General features: G+C 35.5%; 2 protein-coding genes across 2 annotated transcripts; one reads left to right on the plus strand and one right to left on the minus strand.

Moving 5' to 3' along the window:
• Positions 1-2,013: 2,013 nt before the first annotated feature.
• On the minus strand, positions 2,014-9,467 carry LOC149265295 (uncharacterized). The gene is made up of 10 exons (XM_089429266.1): positions 8,696-9,467; positions 8,276-8,398; positions 7,834-8,159; positions 7,574-7,734; positions 6,410-7,464; positions 6,034-6,306; positions 4,558-5,898; positions 3,799-4,410; positions 3,145-3,690; positions 2,014-2,984 (listed from the first exon to the last, which is right to left on the minus strand). Exons 1-10 carry the CDS (start codon positions 9,287-9,289, stop codon positions 2,271-2,273), a joined length of 5,745 nt encoding a protein of 1,914 aa, XP_089285392.1. The 5' UTR covers positions 9,290-9,467; the 3' UTR covers positions 2,014-2,270.
• A 7,095-nt stretch (positions 9,468-16,562) lies between these two features.
• On the plus strand, positions 16,563-18,028 carry LOC149265296 (uncharacterized). The gene is made up of 2 exons (XM_089402755.1): positions 16,563-17,084; positions 17,127-18,028. Exons 1-2 carry the CDS (start codon positions 16,563-16,565, stop codon positions 17,346-17,348), a joined length of 744 nt encoding a protein of 247 aa, XP_089258881.1. The 3' UTR covers positions 17,349-18,028.
• Positions 18,029-23,685: the final 5,657 nt, after the last annotated feature.

Genomic DNA, 23,685 nt, shown 5'->3' on the forward strand with positions numbered 1-23,685 from the left:
TAACTTTTCATTTCTTTAACTATTATGATAAGGTAAATTTTGTTAATTCTTGTTATATTTTTAATGGTCATAATATATAGAATAAAAACTATAAAAATAATAAGATGTTATGAAAAGTTTTCTTATTATTGAATATTTCTGAAATAATATTGCTTTTTAATTTGATAAACAATTTTATTTTAGTTTTCATTTGCAATAAAATAACTTCATATTTATTTATTTAAATAAGATAAAAATAGGAAAATAACTTTATATCTTTATATGACAGGTTAAAGCACTCAGGAAGGCATTAACAACTTCAATTTTCAACCCTAATTATGTATTTTAATTGAACTTTTGATCACAATAATTTCATTTTTAATTAATTTATGTTATGTAAATCATATAATAATTATAATTGTATTTCTTTCTACTATAATTTATTGCATTAAATTGTTTTTATACTATGTTAAATTAATTTAAATACTATTCTATTAAATATATTTATTATGTTTAATTTTTACGTTTTTATATTATATTTATATGATAATTTAATTTAATTTAAGTAATTTTGTTGTATATAGTAATATATATTTATGTTAGTTTTATTTTATTGAATTAATATAATGTTACACCATTGTGTTAAATTGCCTTTTATGCTCTTTTAAATTAATTTAAATAATTTTTTTTTAGTTTTTTTACATTTTATTCTTCAAGTGAATTGCAATACATAGATAAAAATATTCGTGTCCACGGAGCTTTAAAAGACTTATATCTCAACCTTTGTCACTTGTATGAGCCATTGAACATTACCTATATACAAAAAACCATTACATTTGGGCATTGTGAGGCGTAATCCCTCCCCTAAACAAAGATACATTGGAACCACAATAAAACCACATTATATAAATTAACACAAGTTGTGCTATACTAACACCTTAAAGAGCCACAAGAGAGAGCCCATGAGCCACAAAAGAAAGCCCCCATGGGCCTAACTGAAACCACCACCCGAGTGAAAATAAGACCATAGAATGCCCATGAAACAACAAACCATCACCACTCAAAAACCCATCCATGCTCATGTATGCAAACCACCATCAATGTACCAACGCCATTTAATAAAGAATTATGAGCTCGAGGGTGATAGGCTCAAAGCTCTAAACCTTGTCCCATCCACCATAATTAGTACCATGTTGTATTATATTTATTTGATAATTTCATTTTATTTAATTGACTCAATTTTATATAGAATTAAATTATACTATGTTGTATTATATTTAAAATAATTTCATTTGAATTAATTAATTTTATTTTATGCAGTACTCGTTACTTTATATTTATTGCTTAGTTAAATGTAGAATTACTGTTTTATATTAATTTATTTTTTATTTAATTCATACTAAAGTTATAAACATGGTGTATTAATTATTTTATTATTTTAAAATGATTTTATTTATAGGTTAATATCATAGAGTTGTGTGATTATTTTCCTATTTAATATAGAGTTTGACAGTAGGAAAAATTGGATAACAAGAAATCATTTCAGTATGTTTAAAAATATTTCCATTTTAGATAAAATTTATGGAAGTTTTATGCATAAAAATAATTGAAATTAAAAAATTCTTACCCATATATAACTTTTAAAAGTCACAACAAGAAAGCTATACTTAATTCTTTCACTCTTAAAACAGTGAATTCATAGAAAAAATTAATAATGAATAATTATTTTAAAAAGCGCTTGATTTATTTTTATAAAATTTCAATATTACATTATTAAACAACGCAGATATATTTTTTTTAGAACATTGATTTAGGAAAAAGATGATTAAGAAATAAAATGTGAAAACTAAAATAACAAATTAAGTTTACTTAAGAAATAAAATTTACATATAAAAATAAAATTTTATTGAAATAAAAATTTATTGAAATAAAAATATGAATAACCTCAAAGATAAAATGTCTTTTATTACAACTAATTAGACTTTTTATACCAATAAAATTGGTCTAATCAAATACACATAATAGCCCCCTAGCTAAAAAAGAAGTTGGAAAAATATAATTACATGCTATGAACCAATAACTATATATTATAACAACTGAAAACGAGTAATGGTGCCTCGTTGCTTCTTGAAGGGTTGGAAATTGCTATTAATTATAACAACTGAAAATGAGTAATGGTGACTCCTTGCCAACTGAAGAGTGGGAAGTTGTTCAATACACATTTATAAAGTAGGGTATTATTTACAAGGGGCTGTGTTCTCCTTGGGAAGGTCGTTATCAGCAGCAGGGTATTATTTACAAGGGGCTGTGTTCTCCTTGGGAAGGTCGTTATCGTTATCAGCAGCAGCAGCATCATCAGCGTCGTCCTCATCAGCAGCATCATCATCAGCGTCGTCCTCATCAGCAGCAGCATCATCAGCAGCGTCCTCATCATCAGCATTATCAGCATCATCATCAGCATTACCAGCATCAACAAACAATTGCTCCAATTCAACCAAAATCTCCTTCCGACTTTCTTTAGTACCTTTCATCAATTGTTTCATCAATTCTTTTGCTTTGCCATTTTGATGTTCTTCACATAATAATTCTACTATTTCTTTTCCCTTCTCTGTTATTAAATTTCCATCTTCGTCCATTATGACCATCCATAAATAACTCTCCTCCTTTTCCCTTGGATAAATAAAATTCAATAAAGAATAAATTTTATTGAGCTCCTCATCCATATCATCTATTTCAGCCCTTGCGTCTTTAAAGGAGGAAATACGTGCCCAAAATCGCATAACTTCATGCTCAGATAAATTTAACAAAGACATCCCCTGCATCCCCGATAATTTGCATGGGAAGTGTAGAGATTGCGAACCCTCCTGGAATTCAAATTTAGGAATATAAATAATGTAAATGCTATCACTCCACTCCATCAACACATTGTTTATGGAATTTGTAAACTCCCTGTTGTCGGAGGTATATAAGCATATCATCTTTTGCTCACGCATTGCCCTTTTCACCTTTTCATCCTCAACCACAACACAAGAAAAAGTGTTGGAAATAAGGATAAAAATAAAATAATGTTAAATAGAAAAGTGTTCGAAACAAAGATAAAAAGAAATTAATGTTAAAATAAAAATGAATGACAGAATCATTTGAAACAAACAAATAATCACTTACCTGCTCCGATACACTTTCCAAATGCTTGAAAAGAAACCATAGATGAGGCATACTCTTCATCTCTCTCACTTCTTTTTCCATCAATTCCAAGTATTTTTCCTCCGTGAAAGGATAAGCTTCTGTCCCCCATGCGTTTACCATGCGCAATAGCCCCCCACCGCCACGGTTATGCGCTGCCATTGTCCCGTTGCTTTCTATTATCCTCATTGTGTTCTGGTGCCACGTGTTCCGGTGCCAATTTATCCAGATCACCCAGTGCCCTCCTGCATCGAGCACTGAACTCCCTTCAACGAGAAAATACTTAGTTGCATTCTTCAGCTGCCACGGATTTTGGATGACCAACCACGGAACGTCTCTCGAAAACTTCTGACATACATCCAATGGTGTACCATAGCTGATTATTGGAATTGTTATTATTTCGAAATTAAATCTATCTTTTTCTGCAAGATACATCTCCACTAGAGATAGAAGAGGAATATCATAACAGATGCCGGCCCGCCTGATATCTAATAAAATCCTTTTTCCTTTCAATTCCTTCGCTCCCACCTACAATTTTCACAAGAACAAAAACAAAATAAAGCGTAGTTAAAATTTGTTTATAAGATAAATATTTGTAAGATATTTGAATTATCAACAAAATATACAACTTAATACCTGAGTTAATGCACCACTCTTCAGAAAATCAAGAGAACTTTCCTCTTCTCCACTTGCGAAGAGCTCTCTTAACAACTCTATATGATTCTCTCGGGGACTTTCTACTAGTTGCTTCAATTTCAGGTATTTTCCGCATTTCTTCACCACAAATTCCTCCACCGCTTCTGATAAAACTTCCCAACACGAAAGGTATTTATAACCTTTTTCGTCACTGACAACCTTCGCACTCATCTCAAACCTGTAGGTCAAGAGCCAATCAGAAATATTCTCCTCTTCAGCTTCAGCTGCTACGAACAGTTTTTCAAACAATAATTGAGCGTTCGCGTTAGCAGGAGCATGGCCCACAATTTTATTCGCCACTTTCTTAGGAAATTCATTAAAATGTTTGCCAAAGTAAACCATGACGAAATTTGCTTGAATATCATCTATGCTCTCCTCAATTAAAGAGAATGGAAAACCACGATCGAAAGAGTCTCGGCCATCGAACAGAACAAGCAGCAGGGTGTTCAGAGGAAGATCAGATATATGGACTGGCTCTCCTCGTCCATTAATCAGAAGGCAATCAAATTCTGATTGCAACTGTTTTAGAACATTCTCCTTATTTGAGAAACCCTGAAGAAAAAAACTAAAGTGAGTGGAAAGGAAAAGTAATGTACATGCTTAGCGATTTTCCCCAGTATTATATGTTTTTAGGATCTAAACATAAGAAGAGTTGATTATGACGCAGAAAAAGAAAACATATTTTAAAATGTGGATTACCTGCCGCGTATGCACTGCACAAGACCATGATTGATCCCATTGTCTTTGAATTTCTTCCCATCTCTCCTCCAACAACGTGCTTCCTCTAATGCCCAAAATCTGTAGTGTTTTCATCTTTACCATGCTCTCCATCCATTTCCCTTCCAACATATAACAATCAGTTAGATGCAGAGTTTGCAATGAGGTGAGAGAATGGAAATCCTCGGGGAGCTTCTTTAGCACTTCGCAGTTATCCAGTGATAGAACTTGCAGTGATGAGAGACATTCGAAGTCTGCACATAATTCTTCAAGGCTCGTGCACCCTGATAAATCCAACTTCTCCAAGCACTTGAGTTGGCCGAAACTTTCTGGAAGCTTCTTTAACACTCTGCATTCCTTCAGCGATAGAACTCGCAGTGATGAAAGACATTTGAAGTCTGCACATAATTCTTCAAGGCTCGTGCACCCTGATAAATCCAACTTCTCCAAGCACTTGAGTTGGCTGAAACTTTCTGGAAGTTTCTTTAGACTTCCACAATCTTCCAGGCTTAGGTCTATTAAACTTGTTGCTTCTCCAAATCGATCTGGAAGTTTCTCTAGGCGATGGCAGCCATACATTAAAAGTCCTGTTATAAAGGAGACGTTGCAAAACCCATCGGGTAGTTCTTTTAATTCGGCCGAATTGAAGGAGATGGAGTCCAACTTCAACTGCCCAATGCTGTCAGGAATACTGCTTAGTTTCGTACAACCAAGTAGATGAAGGTTAACAAGGGATGTTAACTTTCCTATGCCATAAGGGAGATCTTTTAGGCTTGTACAGTCTCCTAAGTTCAAAATTCTCAATGATGAAAGTTCCTCGAGACTGGTAGGCAAAGCTTCTAGACTTCCACAGAAGCGCAAATTGAGTTCTTGCAATGATATAAGCTTTCCAAGATTGCTAGGAAGCGCTTTTAGACTCTCGCAGCCGTACAAACTGAGTTTTTGCAATGATGTAAGATTTTCAAGACTGCTAGGAAGCGCTTCCAGTCTTAAGCACCACTCCAAACGGAGTTCTTGCAGATCATAATTCAGTGATCCCAAATCTGTTGGCAGCTGCCTTAATCCAGAACAGTAAGAAAGCTCCAACACTCTTAGAGATCCAAGCTTTGAAATAGATTCCGGTAATTCCTCTAGATCACATCCTGAAAGTCTTAATTCCCGCAAACCATTTACCACATCTCCTAGTTCATGAGGCAATCTTTTCATCTCTGCACGCCGGAGTTTCAGTACTCTCAAATTGCTGACTTGCTGAATACAATTGGAAGAAATCTGGAAGCCGGGGGAGTTTAAATCTAAATCGATGTGTCTAAGATTGGAGGGCATCTGAAAATTAAGCATATCTGAAAGTTATTCTCACATCATTAAAACCAATAAAACTGCGCGCGATATAGTTTTATAGATATTCCAAGAAAATTGAGAAGAGAAATAACGAGGACCAAATATTTGAAGTAAACTTGCCTGACTTAGATTTTGTAAATCTGCAGGTTTGAAACATAGATGCCTCAACTTCTTGAAGCCCTTTAACTTTGACACATCAAAAGGAAGATGGGAAACTTCCGCACTGAAAAAAACCAGCTTTTCAAATATTTTTTTACATTTGCCCTCTACATCTGTTAAGCGCCCAAGTGTAAGAACTCTTAAAGATTTACACATCAAGTCGAGTTTTGATGCGGGTATATACAATGGATCCTTGTTTTCACTCGACCATATGCCTTTGATCTTTCGAAGGTCCTACATTTTTATTAAATATTTCTCAGTCATCTGAATCAAGAGACATATTTTGAAACAAATTAACTGTACATGACATATATTTATGAGTTGACAGATTGCGTACCTCATCTTCCTTCTGATCGAAGAACTCTTGAATTTCACTTGCACTGGTGAATCTGAATCTTTCTCCCTCTGACTTCTGGAGACCAATTTTCAGGATGATATCGTGCACTCTTGCAGTCATGCTTTTCACATCTTGCGTAACAAGCGCTCTTTTTTCTAGCTTTTTCAGTTCTTGTTCTCCCACAATATTTGAAAGTGCTTCCCAGTCCCAACCTTGAAAAAATGAACAAATGTCCAAAAATGGATCTCTCAAACTATTTTCAAGATTTTTGTAGGCAAAGACGTAGCACTCTATTTTTTCACCAGTTACACCCTTCCAATTGTTTTTGCTCTCTTCCATCACTGTTCTATAAGCAATTTTTGCATTTTCTTCCTCCTTTATGAATCCTGCTACAACAGCCAAAAGCTTTGGAATTCCTCCACATGCCTCGACTATATCGTTCATTTGGCTGGAATCCAATTGCTCCTCCTTATCGCCCAGTTCTTGCTTGAAAAGCTTCATTGCCTTTTCATCGACAAGGCTTTCAATAGAATAGAATTCTGTTCGTATTCCTTTCTTTTCGTGCATTCTCACTGCATTTTTATCTCGTGCAGTGATAAGCAACCTCAGTTTTTTTGCAGTCCCCATATCCTGAGGCAGAAGCTGTAGAAATGCATCTAGCCCTTGTTCAACGTTATCTGGGAGTAAAACATTGTCTATATAAATGAAAGCCACTTCCTCTTTTAGCAAGAGGCCAATTTGTTCCTGCCCTTGCTCAAATGTTCTAATATCTGGCAAAGCGTCTTCATCTTTGCTTGTTCCTGTCCTCAGATCTTTTATTATATCCATTTGCAACTTCATTACATTTGGAATCGATGCTATGGTCTCAAACAGTCTAACCATGGCGTATTTACATCCTTTTATCTTATTTTGATCAAACAGTGTTGCATACACAGCATTGGCAAGGGTGGTCTTTCCCATTCCCCCAAATCCATGGATAACAACTGCTATTGCATTTTTCTCACTTCTCCAGTCCAGAAGTTCTATAACTTTGTCCAACGGGTCTTCAATTCCAACTGTTTTAACAATATTAAAACATCAAATATATCACACCACTCTAAGAAACACTAAAACAATAATCCCATATAAACATACAAATAAATGTTAATACCTGCTACAACTTACCTGCATTTGTAGGGTATTCTATGTGTACTGGCTTTTGCCGACGTGGCCTATTGGCTCTAAAAAGACAGAGACTCATCCTGTTGTCCATAACTCTGTACATTTTTCTTAACTCCTCTTGATATGTAAGCAGGTCTTTCTTGTTCTCGGACGTTAAGAAAAATCTGCAATGAGTAAAATTCGATGAACAAAGAGGCCTCCACAATATATACATATCAACATCCATTTAAACACAATATTTAATTGGAGAATGGGTTACTCACCTGGCAAACCTTGAAGAGTCTATTTGAGTACAGCACAGTATAGAGGCTTCCAGTATCAGCTCGGTTGCTTTTCTGATTGGACCCTCCATCTGTTCATTCAACCCAGGTTCTTCTTGAAGCTCCTTAACATGTTTGGCCAACGAGTTCATTTCGTCCAACAGACTCAAGCACTCCCCTTCGATATGAGAAGCATTTTCAAATCTTTCCAAAATTGTAGCGACTACAACAAGACCAACAGTAGCCAAGCTTGCGTGCCCTATTCCTTTTAAGAGATCGACAACGACAGTCTTTGCTGCACTGGAACCTTGAGACGGAATAATATCTTTCTGAAGGGAATTTAGATTTGATATTAATTACAGTGAGGGAAAAAACCAAGTTTTTCTTAATCTCAGATTCATTGTTTCGTTGAATATAAAATTCGACTGTGAGGTTTGGAACGTACCACTGCGGAAGCAAACTCTTTTACCCCCGTGAAGAACTCCTTCAAGTTCAACAAGTGCTTTGAGGTGATGCTAGACCAAAACTCGTAAGTCGGAAATTTCGATTTTTTCTTAGACGATTTTTCCTAGGAAAACATGGAAATGCGATATATTTAATTTTTCAGGTCATCACATACTCACAAAACTAAATCTAATATAATTCCCATTTACATAATAGGATAGAATGATTGCAAATTTACAGAACAGTGCAACATATCCTCAACTTATACTGATTGAAAATTTCTCCATTATCAGTTTAACTTTAAAAAAAAATTCATAATCTGAAATCGGATAGAAATACATGAATAAGACCCATAAACCTCCTTATTATCAGTTTAATTTCAAAATATTCCCATCCTATGAATAAATCTATCTAAAATTACCTTAAGTACTTCCAAGAGCTGACTTATATAATTGATAAGTTCATCGAGATTTACGTTGCCCTTTTTGCCGTCCATTGCGATTATGGTGGTAGTAAAATCAGACACCTTTGAAACGCTGGAAGAGGAAGAGCCATCACCTTTTAATGGAGCGCGTGGGGAGCCTCCTTTTTCAGATGGATCGCCCTTACCCTCTTCAATAGGAAACGGAGCGCGTAGGGAGCCTCCTTTTTCAGAGAGATCGCCCTTACCCTCTTCAAGAGGAGACGGAGCGCGTATGTCGCCTTCTTCAATAGGAGACGGATCGACCTTATACTCTGGTTGAGCGGGTGGTTCAGCGGGTCGGAGGGAAGAAGAGCCTCCTTTTTCAGACAGATCGCCCTTTCCCTCTTCAATAGGAGACGGAGGGCGTAAGCCGCCTTCTCCAATAGGAGACGGATCGACCTTACACTCTGGTTGAGTGGGTGGTTCAGCAGGTCGGAGCGAAGAATACGAGCCATCTGGCCTTGATGTCAAACACGGTGATGTCAAACACGATGTCAAACACTTGAAGAATTTCGACACCTTCGCTTTGAGGAAAGAAATGATATTCGACATCGCTGCAGAAGGAATGAAGGGAACGAGCTGGGGAAAGGAATCAGGAGCGATCAACAATGCTATCAAGAGGAATGAAAAGGGGTTCTAAGTACTTTCACTGCAATTCTCTCACAACTACACAGGGCAATTATGGACTGAAAAGGGGCTCACATCAGTCACTGAAATTGCTAAGTAAGACAATGGTTGGATATTTATAAAGATCACAAAGATAAATTACCAAATTACCATACAATGAGAATGCCTTTAAACATTAAAAATTAATATGGGCTTGTAAAGTGAAGGGTAGACCCAGTTGTCAAGGTGGGCTGTTAACCTCTTCTCCACCTGAGCCCGCTTTTTCTTAAAATGAGAGGTTAAGCATGATGATGTTAGAGGAAAAGCGAGTAAAAGCAAATCAAAATCACAAATTATAGGGTGGAGTTTGATGCGCAAATTGTTTGTTATGGTGAATTGCTCTTCAAATATATTTTAAAAAATTGTAAAACTGTTAAAAAAATTTAAAACACTGCTAACATTCTGACCAGAAACTATGAAAAATGTTAAATTTGACGGACTAGTTTCTTCTGAAATTCCAATCCTGCTGGTATGGTTATTGTTTTTTAATATCATTAATATCAATGACAGTTTTAGGATAGACAGTGTTAGGGTTTAAACATTAGAGAAGAACAACTTGAACACTGTACTCTAATGAGATTGTCCTTTTTGTTAGGAAAATTGTGGAAATTCAAGTAAAATTTTGATAAAATTTGACAAAGATTTTTATAAATTAAGATTAGGTGGCAAATTTCAAAATTTTGAATGCCTCAAATTTTTTTGATAAAGCTAAATTCATTTCCACTATCAAAAATATAATTCAAAACAATACTATTACAAAATTTATCGATTTTTTCCCATCTTAACCCCGACCACAATTCTTCCACTCCACTCAATAGACAAAGCCCAAAGCTAATAGATGATTACTAGTTTGACACTGACAATATTGGAAAACATCCATCTATGCAAATGTAACGTCTCTCTGCATTGCCTTCGGATTTTAAGGGTAGCCATTTTGCATACACACACAGAGCTGAGTGCAAGAGCCTAGTTAGTAATTATTTTTTTGGTAAGAACTTGGCTTATAATTTTAACAACGAAAATTGTTAATTTTCGCATTTAAAAATGTATTAAATAAATTTTATTTTAAATAAATTTAAAGTTATAAAATGTATTAAATAAGTTTAAAATTATAAATGGTAAAATTTAAATTTATTATTTTAAAAAATAAAAAATTATATTATTTAAATTTATTGTTTTAAAAATTATTTTATTATTTTTTATATAATTAATATTTTCAAAATAGGCTAATTATTATATAAAAAAATATTTTCAAAACATGATAATTATTATAGATGAATACTATACAAAATTATTATTAATAATTCAAAGCAAAATTAATACTTTTAAAATATGATAAATTATTGTGGATGGTTGTTTAGTCAATTTAATAGTATGATCTAACTTAAATGACGGGGAGAATGATCTTCAAATTAACCATATCACTAAGAAGATCATTACTATGAAGATCATTGTGGGCATCATTTCATAGTACAATTATTAAATATGATAAATTATTGTGGATGTTTAGTCAATTTAACAGTATGATCTCACTCACTTTCAAAATTACGAGGAGAATGATCTTAGCAGTAACCATATCACTAGGAAGATCATTACTTTGAAGATCATTCTCTGCGTCATTTCGTAGTACAATTATTAAATATGATAAATTATTGTTGATGGTTGCTCATGGTTGTATAGTCAATTTAACGATTCGATCTCATCGCAGAGTAGTTTTCATGAAATCACTTCCTAGTGATATGGTTACTGTGAAGATTGTTCTCCGCATCATTTCGTAATACAATTATTATTAAATGAATGAGGTTGACTGAAATCTACTCTGATGAAGTTATTAATAACAAGGACAATGATCAAATGAATGGAGAAGGTCATAGCTATATGCCAAGATTGGAATGGAGAAGACCATATCGAGTCATTTCGTGGCATTGTAGTGGTTGAAAATATTGAATGAATGACAATACCACATATTTACTCATGGTTTTAGAGATATTAGGTGATGATTTGAGTTTGGGATTTAGTTCAATCTCTAATTAAAAGTTTTACAAAAAAAATTGTTAATAAAATTGTGCTCATAGGTGTGTCTATTTTGGAATGAGTCTTTTACAATTTTAACTTAATTATCAATAATTATTAGATAGATTGTAATGATTTAACTTGTAAGGAATATTTTAAAATATTTATAGTATACAAGTGAACCCACGAAGGTGAGTTAAACTTTTTGGCAAGTACACTAGAGACAAAGTAGAAAAAATAAGCTTCATCAAGCATTTGTCAAGTGTTTGATTGAGTAATATTTTATCACTCGATCGAGAAATTTGACCACTTCAATATTTCTCAATCGAGATATGAAACAAACCCTCAATCGAGCTTCTATATAAGTCGTGGTTAATTAGGCGCTCAATTGGCTAGCCTTTTTCTTTTGGTGGGGTTTTCAAAAAGAAAGCTTGGTCGATCTATATCTTGGTCGAGCCCTCTTTTCCACCTCCCTTATCCTTTAATGTGCAGGAATCATAGGAAAAAAGAGCTTGATCCAACCAAATCTCAATCAAGCTCCCTATGCAATTGTCATATAAAAAAGAGCATGATCGAGCTCCTTTAGCATGTGCAAAAGGGAGGTTGATTGAGCCTCCTTTGGCACGTGCAAAAAGCAGCTCAATCAAGCTATATTTTAATTGAGCTCCCTTTAAGCTATTAAAAACCTTGTGCTACAATCTATGCATGCATTTTTTGCAGCACATATTATGGCAAAGGAGCTCCACTGAGGAGGACGCAACCACGCTCACTTGGAAACTGTCGTCCATTGCCAATCTTCCACCAACGCACTGACTACAATCGCTGCCAACCACAAAATGTCAACATCTCGAGGTTGGGTTCTTTCCCATTTATTCTTGTAATCGATAATTTATTCTCATTAGCAAGCTTCCCATTCCAGTCGAATTGCAATGAAGTTGAAGGCTTATGCATTAACCGGGATGAAAATAGAATTTAGCCTGTTTGAATTTGAGTTGTAAACCAATTTAAAGATGAATTTCGAGTAAATGTTTCAAGGTTCATGAATTTATGGTTTTATTGTCAACATTTCGTTCAATTCATCGCATAACTAAAAACTTGGAAACCGTTCTCTAGCTCAAACACTGACCAAGCCTCAACATTCTGATATTTGTAAATTGACATCAAATTTTTCCTTTTGCTCAGTTGACAACTATATGAAATGTTCAAGTCGACTCTTCACACGAGACACATAGGAAAAACATCATGAAATATGTCTATTAACCTCAAATTTGATGTTTTGCTCAGGGGAATTATGCAACCCCTTATTTCTCCATTGCTCCATGTCTCTCAACTCAGATTTGCAATCCCTTCATTGTATATTCACATTATCCTACGGTGTGATGACTTTTTCTAGCTCTTGTCATCATTAATGACCACCTTTCCCCCTCCTATACTTTTCAAAGCAATCCAAAGTCATTATTCTTGTTGTAGTTTGGAAAATTCTTTGCTCTGGTGTAGAAATCCTCCATACTCCTTGCCAAACTATGGTATATTAGTTGATAGTAGGACCTCTCCCTATTCATATCTTGATCTAGTTCATATACCATGACCCAAATTTTGAATGGGAGGATAAGTTTCTTGTGGAAATGGATCAACACGAAGAAAAATGAAAATAGGATACTATTAGTAGAGAAGCAGAGGTAAAGGTATATATGCAACAAGAAATAAAGCAACCCCAACTTCAATAAGCACAAATGGCCACAAATTGGACCTCTACCATGAAAATTCTTAATAGTTAGACACATCATATTCACAGAGTGGATGATGAAATAAAATCTGGTAGGACTCATATTGAAGATCTAGGGTTAACAAGTCAATGAATTGTTATGGCTTCAAACCTTTAAACTCTCAACTCTCTCCTCTTCACCATATCCAGACTTGAATATATCACCTCAATGTCCCTTCAATTTGGGACTATTGGAAATACTGAGAGGGGTGTAAATCAATATTTCTTATCAATTAATATATTTTTAATTTCACAGAGCATCAATTTTTATTAGCGTCAGATAAACATAAACATTCATCAACACCATTCAACAATGCATAACAATAGATATAGTAGACATAAATATTTTTTAGGTGGAAACTTATCTGGGACAAAAACCATTGAATTATTCTTAATATTTGTCTTCAAAATATTTACATCAAGTTTTTAGCTCCAATTGAAGGAGGCTCAAACCTGTAGGAACATGTTCACTGGTTGCAACCGTAAGGACACTCCAACACACTAGAGTTTAGGCTTTAATCTGCCAAATTCTCCAACACCCTCTTGACCAGTTTCTACAGGACAAATGCTCCAACACCCAATGCAAGCTACAAATTACCATAACACCACCCTGCCACCCTGAAGTGTTTTCAGGCCCCAACTTGAAGGAGACTCCACTCTATTACCTTGCACCAACCTACCACCCTAATCAGTCTGTGAACCATGTTTCATATTTTTTAGATTGAACTCACCTATTCTCTAAATCAATGGAGAAATTGTAGTACAAACTTTACCAATCAAATCTGCCTCTACTCAAACTTACTGTTGCCACCACCTTATTCACTACTACCACTCACATGTCCATTACTTCATCTGTTGTGACTTCCTATTCTCATCATCTTAGAAACACGTCACATGACAAATTCATTACCATGAGAATGGTACTGTTATCAAGGAATGTCATCATAGTTGTTAAACACACATGGACAACAAAAAATAGGAAAGATAAAACATGACACTACAATTTTTATTAACAATTGATATACATTTATAGTACATTGTTGTGATCGTTGGGTTTCACATACCAAGGTCTCTTGGACTACTTTGTCTATTCAGCTTCCACACTAACCCATTGAGGATTAGGTGTCCAACATTCCCCCCCTTAATCTGAAGGGTTATGTATGAGTCCAAGAAGAGAGCTGTAATACAAAATGTGCAAAAATGCATGGCAGCACTAGGGTGAATGTGCTCTATGAAATGTTGGTATAAAGGGCGGTGGTTTAGGGATGACCACCAACACTGGAACGCTTAGTGCAGTTCCCGGAACTCTTCCAAAACTGGCAAGAAACTGAAGTTTTCTGCTAGAGGAAGTGCTCCTATTGTTTTAAAGAGGGAAAATTTCAACCATGAAAGGGAGGTCTCACCTCGCATAAAAGGGAGAAATTTAACCTAAAAAGGGAAGTCTCGACCTGTGATGGTTTAAAGATGACCAACAACTTTGGAATGCTTAATGCAATTCCTAGAACTCTTCCAAAACTGGCAAGAAGCTGGAGTTTTCTACTAGAGGAAGTGTCCCCAATTTTGTTCCTGGAATTCTTCCGAAGCTGGCAAGAAGCTAAAGTCTTGTGCTAGAGGAAGTGTCCCAGATTGCCAACTGAAGGCATGTTCACGGGCATCTTTGTTTCTGGCTACAACTCTGAAACTGATGTGGCAGGTTGTGGCTCAGGCTCGCTTGATGTGACTTTGAAGCTTGTAGATGACCATCATTTCCCCCCTGTCAGATACAAGGTGAGATGATGGAGAAAACTCAACTGCAAGACTGTTCAATACTCTGGAACAAGTTCTGACATGTGTTTGGAATATCTTCTTGGCTGTTGATGCCCATTGCCAAGAAGCGATCCATCCAAGATGAATCTTTGTTCTTACAGGACGTTTGTTTCTGAAGCATCTGTGTGAAGAATGGCTGGTTTTATGACAGTGCTTACATGGATGAAGATCAAAACAGTGATCTTTCAAATGGCCAACTCGATCACATTGTTGGCATTTCACGATCTGTTGTTGTTTTTGTTGTTGTTGTGGAAGAGGAGCAAAGTCTGGAATAGCTGGAGGTGAACTATCCTGAATGAATCCAGCAATCTGAAACTGAATGGGCTTTGAGTAGTCTGGAATATGAAAGGACAAGTCCTTGTCATATCCAAGACCAGTTTTGTGCTTGTTGTGGACAAGCTGTTCCCAAGGTCTGATGATGGGCTTGGGAAGTGCATGTTGAACTTTTGCATCTAACCTTGCTGATTTATCTGAATGAACTGTAACATTATTGACTTGCTGTTGATGGGTGGTTGTCTCAATGTTCTGAACAAAAATAGGTTCAGAATGATGTCTATTTCGATGTAGCTCTTCTTGCTGTAGTTGTGATTCAAGCTGCAAAAAATTGATCTTTTCCTGTGCATATTGTAAAGATTTTTTAATATCTCTAAGAGTGTTTTTTTTTACTTTAATTGTGCTTCCATCAGTAGATAAGATTAGAGTTCTTGATAACTCTAATAATCCATGATTTTTCTCCATTATTCAGAAAATCAAATCAACAATGTATTTGTAAAAACAATCAAATGACCAAAAATGCACTCCCCCCTTTTTTTTTACATAGAAAATTAGTCCACTAGACAGTCACTTAACTGAATGTATATACCCGAAATAGAAGTGTTTCTGTGGAATTTTGTTGATAGTGCCAAGGAGATAACATTCTATCCAACAGAACAACGTTAAGTTTTTAAATAACGCACATGATTTTAATCTTCAACATATTTGTATAACACGACCACACTGCTCCAAATCTCGTTCATTGTTCTACAAATCTCATACACGATGTTTACATCCAGCTGCTTTACAACAATGGGGTATCAAATAAAGGAAACCCGCAATGTTGTTACTCTTCTCTATTTTGATCAGTGATATTTTTTTTTTGAACATTCCAACGCATAGTAGACTAAGTCCACTGTACATAGCAGTTTCATGTTTACAGCCTTTAATTCAAAACAGGAGTAACGCAATCCATTACAAGGTCTTTCCACAGAACCTTAACACTCAAAACATATTCTATAACTTGAGATTTTGATCAAAGCACATTCCAAAATTGAATTGAAATGACCATCGCACTATCTCCAAACTGTTGAACGTTTAATACAAATGGAATACACCGTCTAGCACCACGATCCAGTAGAAAGCGTTCATATACATTGAATGGCATAGAAATGAATACAAACTCAAACAGAATATGACAACGAGCTATTGATGTCATTGGAAGAATAACTCAGCTTCTAAGTGCCTGGATTGTGTATACCTCTTTGCTGGTGATGAATTATCTTGGAGCACAGTAAAATGGCTGCAATATGAGATTCGTTGATGAACAATTCTCAAGATTTCTTTTGCGGCTTCACAACAAAGACCATATGCTTAATTCCAACGCTCATATTTGCCATCACTTCATTTACAGCCTTTCAAAGGCTTTTCAACGCACCAAAAAATCTGGCTTCTAACTTATCTGTGCATGTATCCTATAAGATTCAGATGTTTCCTTCCCTTGATGACACTATAGCATATGCCAAAATGCTTGAGGCTGCAGGATGCTCACTTCTTGCTGTTCATGGACGCACCAGGGATCAGAAAGACGGGAAAAGCGTTAGAGCAGATTGGGCTGTAATTAATGCTGTCAAGAAGGCTGTTAGAATTCCTGTTTTGGAAAATGGAAATATAAGATATTTAGAAGATGTCTATGATTGTTTAAGAGAGACTGGTGCAGATGGAGTTTTGTCAACTGAATCCATACTGGAAAATCCTGCACTTTTTGCAGGGTATCGATTAATGGCAGACTGGGAAGATAATTCAAGCTCCCAGGCAGAAGAGGTGCTAGAAAAATATGAGAGAGTGAAGCATAATGAACATGAACTTAAAAATCCATTCAATCAGGCAACTCTGGTGTTGGAATACATCAATCTTTGTGAGAAGTATCCAGTTCCATGGCGAATGATTCAAGCCTACGTGCACCGAATGTTAGGTGACTGGTTCAGGATTTATCCAAATCTACGTCAGGAACTCAACAAACAGTCTAAGTTGACATTCGAGTGGCTTCGAGATATGGTGCATCAGCTGATGGAACGTGATATCAAACTCGTCCTTTGTCCATCATAAAGCTGTTATTGGCTGTTGCGGCAAGCTTGCAATTTTTGGGTTGACAGGATATACAATATACTTTGACAGGAATGCCTCCAACGCACAACGATTAACCAACATACATACAATTGCTACAACTGCACGCAGCAATGTTGACCCACATAAAGATTATTTATGTTATGTGAACAGAGAGGTGTTTAGTGCTCAAACCAATTCATATAACTGCACCAGGAGATATATCCACGCTCACGCACTAAGAAACTTTACATATAATTGTAGAATCATCCTCAGTGAGAATCTCTCTGCTCCAAATTATATGTCTTGCAAATCAATCGCTTCCAAAATCAACACCTTTGATTTGATGCCCAAACACAGTTAAAAAATCTACGCGCTATGACCATCTCCAACAGAAGAAGAAGAAAATGCTGAAGCTCAAAGGTTTGGGTACTCAAATTCTACGCGGCGCTACTACCAGGCGCTTACAACTTCTCTGCACGCCCTTCAGTTCTAGCGACGGTATTCCAAGGTTGTGAAAGCTAGTTCTAATGATGAATTATCTAAGACTTCCAGCTTCATGCGGAGTCACACTTTTACAATCGCTTATTATTAATCACAAATGACTTGGGACCGTAAAATTATATGGCATAACAACACGACAAGATGTATATTTTATTACAAAAGGGTACCAGAAACACTGTAGATGCTCATTCGAGTGGACCACCCTATTTTTCTTCTTCATCAGTACGATGAATAAACCCATGCCACTTAGGATGTCGACCTGACCACAGCAATTCACTTGTATTCAAGGGTCATGTTGTTTTCGCAAGCGAGGCCGACGAAGGCCCTCATGATGTTCTCTAGCATTGCCCTATGCTTCGCCAGGGCGTTAACGACAGGCGTGCCTAGTGGTACCAGTGGCGCTTCGGTGAGGTAGCTTAAAATTCTTACTACCGGGTGGAAAGAATGGAATTTCCCCTCTCCTTCCTTTTTAAGTTGAATCCTCACCAAGCGCCTCACCCAAACTCAGAGATACAAACTGAAAACAGCATCGCATGAAGCGAATTGAAACCACGATCGTTTGAAGAACAGGTAGAGGAACGTTTCTACCTAGAGCAGCGATTCATTCAAGTGAATGCACAACACTTCTATCAGAATAGCTTGGACAGGAAGAAGACTGCAAGGCGATGGAGAAACAAAATCGCAGGCCTTTCAAAAATAATTTTAACGCATAGCGCTCAGACATGACACATGGAGCAGGCTAGAAACGTTCAGGCTACGTGGAGTAGGCCAGCGTTCATAAATAAAACGCATATGACAAACAGGGCCAGCGAATAAAAATGAGAGACAGGACAACACTAAAATTACCATGAAACGCTTATGGATAGAGAGCACAGGTCTAATTTCAAGGGTCAGGACTGTAAAAGATAGAAGGCGCGGGTAACGCAGAAGAGAGCACCGGTATGGCAAACAGAGGTCAGAGATGTCAGTTAGTAGTGGATTTCAAGCAGAAAATTCTTAGGAGGGAGCTCATGTAGTGTCAGGAGTATGGAGGCGCTTCTATATGGAGAGCAGACACCAGCAGACACCAGCAATAGTATTAACAGGTTGCAGCTAAAATTTAACTGAAGAAATATTCATGAGAAAATATTCACGAAGTTCATGGTAGAAATAAACTGCACAGAAAGGCCATAAAACAAATGGCTCAAATTAATTATGCAGGGCAGGAATACGCCTGCTTTGATACCATGTTAAACACACATGGACAACAACAAATAGGAAATATAAAACATGACAGTACAATTTTTATTAACAATTGATATACATTTATAGTAAATTTTGTGACCGTTGGGTTTCACATCCTAAGGTCTCTTGGACTACTTTGTCTATTCAACTTCCACCCTAACCCATTGAGGATTAGGTGTCCAACAATAGTCATGAGGTTATTTCCACTATCATAGATGTCCTGTAATATGTATTCCAACCATCATTTCAATACAACCACTTGTTTTGATACATAAAGTGTCTTATGTCACTATCACAAAAGTCATCTAGGTTTTGTCATACAAGTATTCTACCATATAATTTCATGCATGTTCAGGTTTTTGCATCCATGTCATAGCATCATTGTTATACAATCATCGCCATACACTACCGTTATATCATGCTACATTTACTTAGGGTCACGAGGTTATAGTTGTCATCAAGAGAGGGTTAGTACACAATGCACATCGTTGTCACACTACTTGGCTAGTCATTTTCACACATCTAGGTTCATATCCAATGTCACAATAAAAGGCACAACCTTGTCAAGAATCATGTTCCAATCATCACCAAGGTTGAGCTTGTATGCAACTCATATACGATAGTCTTATCATTCATAATTTATTGTTATATTATTTATACATCACTGCAAAGAGTGTATATGTGCTAGCATACATATCAATCATATATCATTGTCAACTTCGTCAGAGTAAGATCACAGTCATGATACCTAACAACAAGTGTATCGTTGTATGGTCTCCCCCTGTCAAACATCTCAGAGTCACTGTCTTAGTCAAAAGAATCAATGTTTAGTCAATTCAATGTTCTTAAATTGCTTACATAGATTATCGACAAAGTTAGTAAACTTGCGAAGTGCAAGTGCACTATATATGCTAGAAGCCTTTTTTTGAGTTTATTAAGATAATGATTGTGGATGGTTTTTTTTTAAGGATTTTCTTTGTTCCTATGTTCTTAATGAAAAATAAATATTTACAATACAATCAACTCTTGAAAAGGAAAAATAAAACAAGCTATCATGATATTCTTTTACTGACTATTGTTAGTTACTATGTAAAATGATAAAAATAGAGCTATCTAAGCTAATGTTCTAGAAAGATAATTACTTCCACTCTAAAAAGAATTACTTGCTTTCCATGTGCTTATTTGCTTGGCTGGCGTACTAGAGTCTGACAAACCATAGAAATAGCTTTGGAATCATAAAACAACTACATATTCATGTTAATTCTGTAGTTATTACAATCTTTAAATGAATAAGGCACATTAATAAATATGAAAAATAAGACATCTGAGTACCTTACCATGTCAAAGTTTATTATTTTACTGTTTATTTGAGTTGATAACGGTGTTGAAAAGACGAAAAATGTATGGAAATGATGTTAGAAACAAAACAATCACGAGACTCTACAATCACTATCCAAATCGCCATCACTGCCAAGAAAGGTGTCTATATCAAATTTACTGCCATCCTCCAAGTTACTGTTGTATGGTTATTACTGTACATTATGTCTAAATATACTTGATTGGTATCTTATTTATACACTCACACCTTTTCAATCTAGAAACCCTTGCTTCAAAACCATTAAAGACAAGACCATTCATTGCCAAATTACTCCTTCTTTACAATATGCTCTTGTTGTAGGATATGAAATTCTTTCTTCCATACGATTAATTGTGGGACTCTTGCCTATAAGTACACAACTCTTAATGAAGGCATAGTGTCATGTGAGGATTGCTTGACTTTAGAAAAAATGTCTTGCTCGGTGTAAAGAGTGCTTGTAACAAGGATGATTGAGAGAAGTTGTTCCCAAATATAGATGGACCAACACCACTTGTAATTTGCTAAGGGTTGAATATTCAATTTCAAACTACTTTATGACTACATAGAATGAATGAGGAAAAATTTTAAGGATGGATATTTATATTAAATTTTAGAAACCTTGGCGAATCCCACTAATCCATAATATGCAATCTGTAAAATGTTTGGAGATATTTTTGTAAAAATATTCAAATTTATAATAATTATATATAGTCTCTATATAAATTGTTGGTGATTTTTAGGGTAAAATAATTTCATACTATAAAATTTGGGTGAATCACTTTTAGAAAAAAATGGAAATTAGTGAACCTTTTCTTTGGAAAAAGTATAGAAAATTAGCCCTCTTGCGAATATTAGCCCCTAAAATTTTCCATGGAATGAGCATTGCTAAATTGTAGCTTCCTGTATGTACAAGTTATATTTATTTCACAAATTTATGTACAAAATATTTTTTAGGATGTTGGAGAAATCACATCATAGGCTATACTAGCCAGAGAAAGATTCATATCAACTCGTTGTTTTTAGGCTTAGTCAATCCATAATTTTGTTATCCTTCATATTTCAATCAATCTTCAAAAAAAATTCTTTGTTACACGACCAATTCTCATAGAGATACTATGCTACAAGGATAGAGTATTTATAGTGTTTAATTGGAAATATTTGTCAGTTATTGTGGCCTGAAAAGAACTACAAAATAGTCATAGATATGATGTCCTAGGCCCAGTCTTGTCACATTACAGGTCACGAGATACAAAGATCATTCCCAAGTGTGACAAAAAACAACTGCAGAGATCAAATAAATCTCATTCCTTCTTACTTCAATGGCAGATCAAAAGTACACAAAGAATGAATGATTATTTGACCAACCAAGAGAAATTAATAGTGTGAATGGAGGTTTGTGGATTCTTGAAGGCTTGATGTCAATCCTTAGAGATTTATGTACTTGCAAATTTGAAGTTTCCAAATGGTATATGTCTTATCCACAAGGCCACGGGAGTTTTTGTCATAATTTTTCACCAATTCACATAATAATCCATAGCGTTATGTATGGAACCTTGCCTTAACAAAAGGCCACAATACTCCAGAAAGGTTGTGCATTATTTTTTATAGGATATCCTATACAAAGTTGTCACTAGGTCTGTAATCAATCTCAAAATTTCGATGTCATATACCTATGGTTGATGCCCTAGTGAGGGTTGAATAGCAGTGTTTCTCAAACCTTAGATAATCAGTCTTATGCTTGCAAGAGAAACCTACCCAAGTGGATCTCAAAAATAAACCAAAACATAAAACGAAACCTTAGCCTCTCTTATGATATTATCAATGCCCCTAAGGGCTGAATAGTTCATTTGAATTTCCTTCAGGGAGGAAGAATGAAAGCTTATTTTTATAGATTTGGAAAGGGTTCAATGAGGTAACCAAAAACTTCATTTTGGAGGGAGATAAACATTTAAAAATTCAAATTGATCGAGCGAAAAACCCTTTGGAGAAACTGATTTGGATTATGAGGGTTACTTGATTTGAGATCATAGTGAAAAACCACTCATGCATTAAGATTTAAGATAAATATACATAGGTAACCCATAATGTCAATTAATTAATCATTGGTGGAGAACCACATGCCTTTATAATTTCATTTGACCAAAGAGCAGTTGACACATCATTATGCTTTGGGGATTTTTCCGATAGGTGGGGGTCTTCAACTTCAAATGAGAATATCTCTTGAATGTTAAAGGATCTTGTGGCATGCCACATATCACTAGAATCGACACATCAAGGAGAATCCAATGATGAAGATCTCCAAGGCAGGTTGAGTGATCCTCTTCTACAAAAATCTCCAACAAGAGCAGGGTATGTCCAATGTCCAATGAATTCAAACCCTAGAGCTAGGGTTTCGAACCATCCTTCCATTAGAGATTCCAACTTGATGCAATCCAGACAAATATTAAGAGTGTTCATTAATTAAAGTTGGAATCAATGATGAAACTATTCAACAATCTCCCCCTTTGTTATTGTTGGAAATACGTGTACTCTTCATGTGATCATTGTTTCCTCTCACTCTGTGGCTCGATCTTCTTCTCCTCATTTATCTCCCCCTTTAACATCAATGGAAAAGGGTGACTCCATTGATAATATTATTGCTTCTGTGGATCTGTAACCTACCTTCCTGTGACTTCCTTCAAGAGACTTACTCCTTCAAAAATCCTTAATCAATGCTTACTGCACTAAACAACCTATCTCCCCTGACATGTTATGCTTGATACAAATTGCCAAATTTAATTATATCTATCAACATGGATCAAATTTTCATACTACTCCACTAAAAATTCCATAATGTTGAAATCCATTCATATCTACCAAATACCAGCTTGTAAAAAAGATAGATTTTCAAAAGCAGAATTTGTACTTAGACTCCCCGTATTCAATATTCATGGAGTCAACAAGTTGGGTTCTTCAAAATAATGTATGAATTATCTCTTTAGTTGGATCATCTTAAATCATGTCATAGTCTAACGTACCTCATGATTCATCATGACCATTTGCTTTTACAAATCCTAAAAGCATGATTGCAGAAACATTTTTATTTACTTAATATTCATCCTTTTGATTTCTTCTCCAAACCTTCTTGTACCTGATGTTTGGGTTGCTTTTCATGGAGTATTTCATCGTGTACCTACAATCATGATATATGTCCCCATAGTTATGGCATTAGAAACTTTCAATGTTGGGCTTGAACGGTTGAATGTTTGTTTGAAA

Source organism: Pinus tabuliformis, chromosome 6, assembly GCF_031772625.1.
Source record: "Pinus tabuliformis cultivar Carrire ecotype Pingquan chromosome 6, CPIR1, whole genome shotgun sequence".
In the NCBI taxonomy this organism is placed as follows: Eukaryota; Viridiplantae; Streptophyta; class Pinopsida; order Pinales; family Pinaceae; genus Pinus; species Pinus tabuliformis.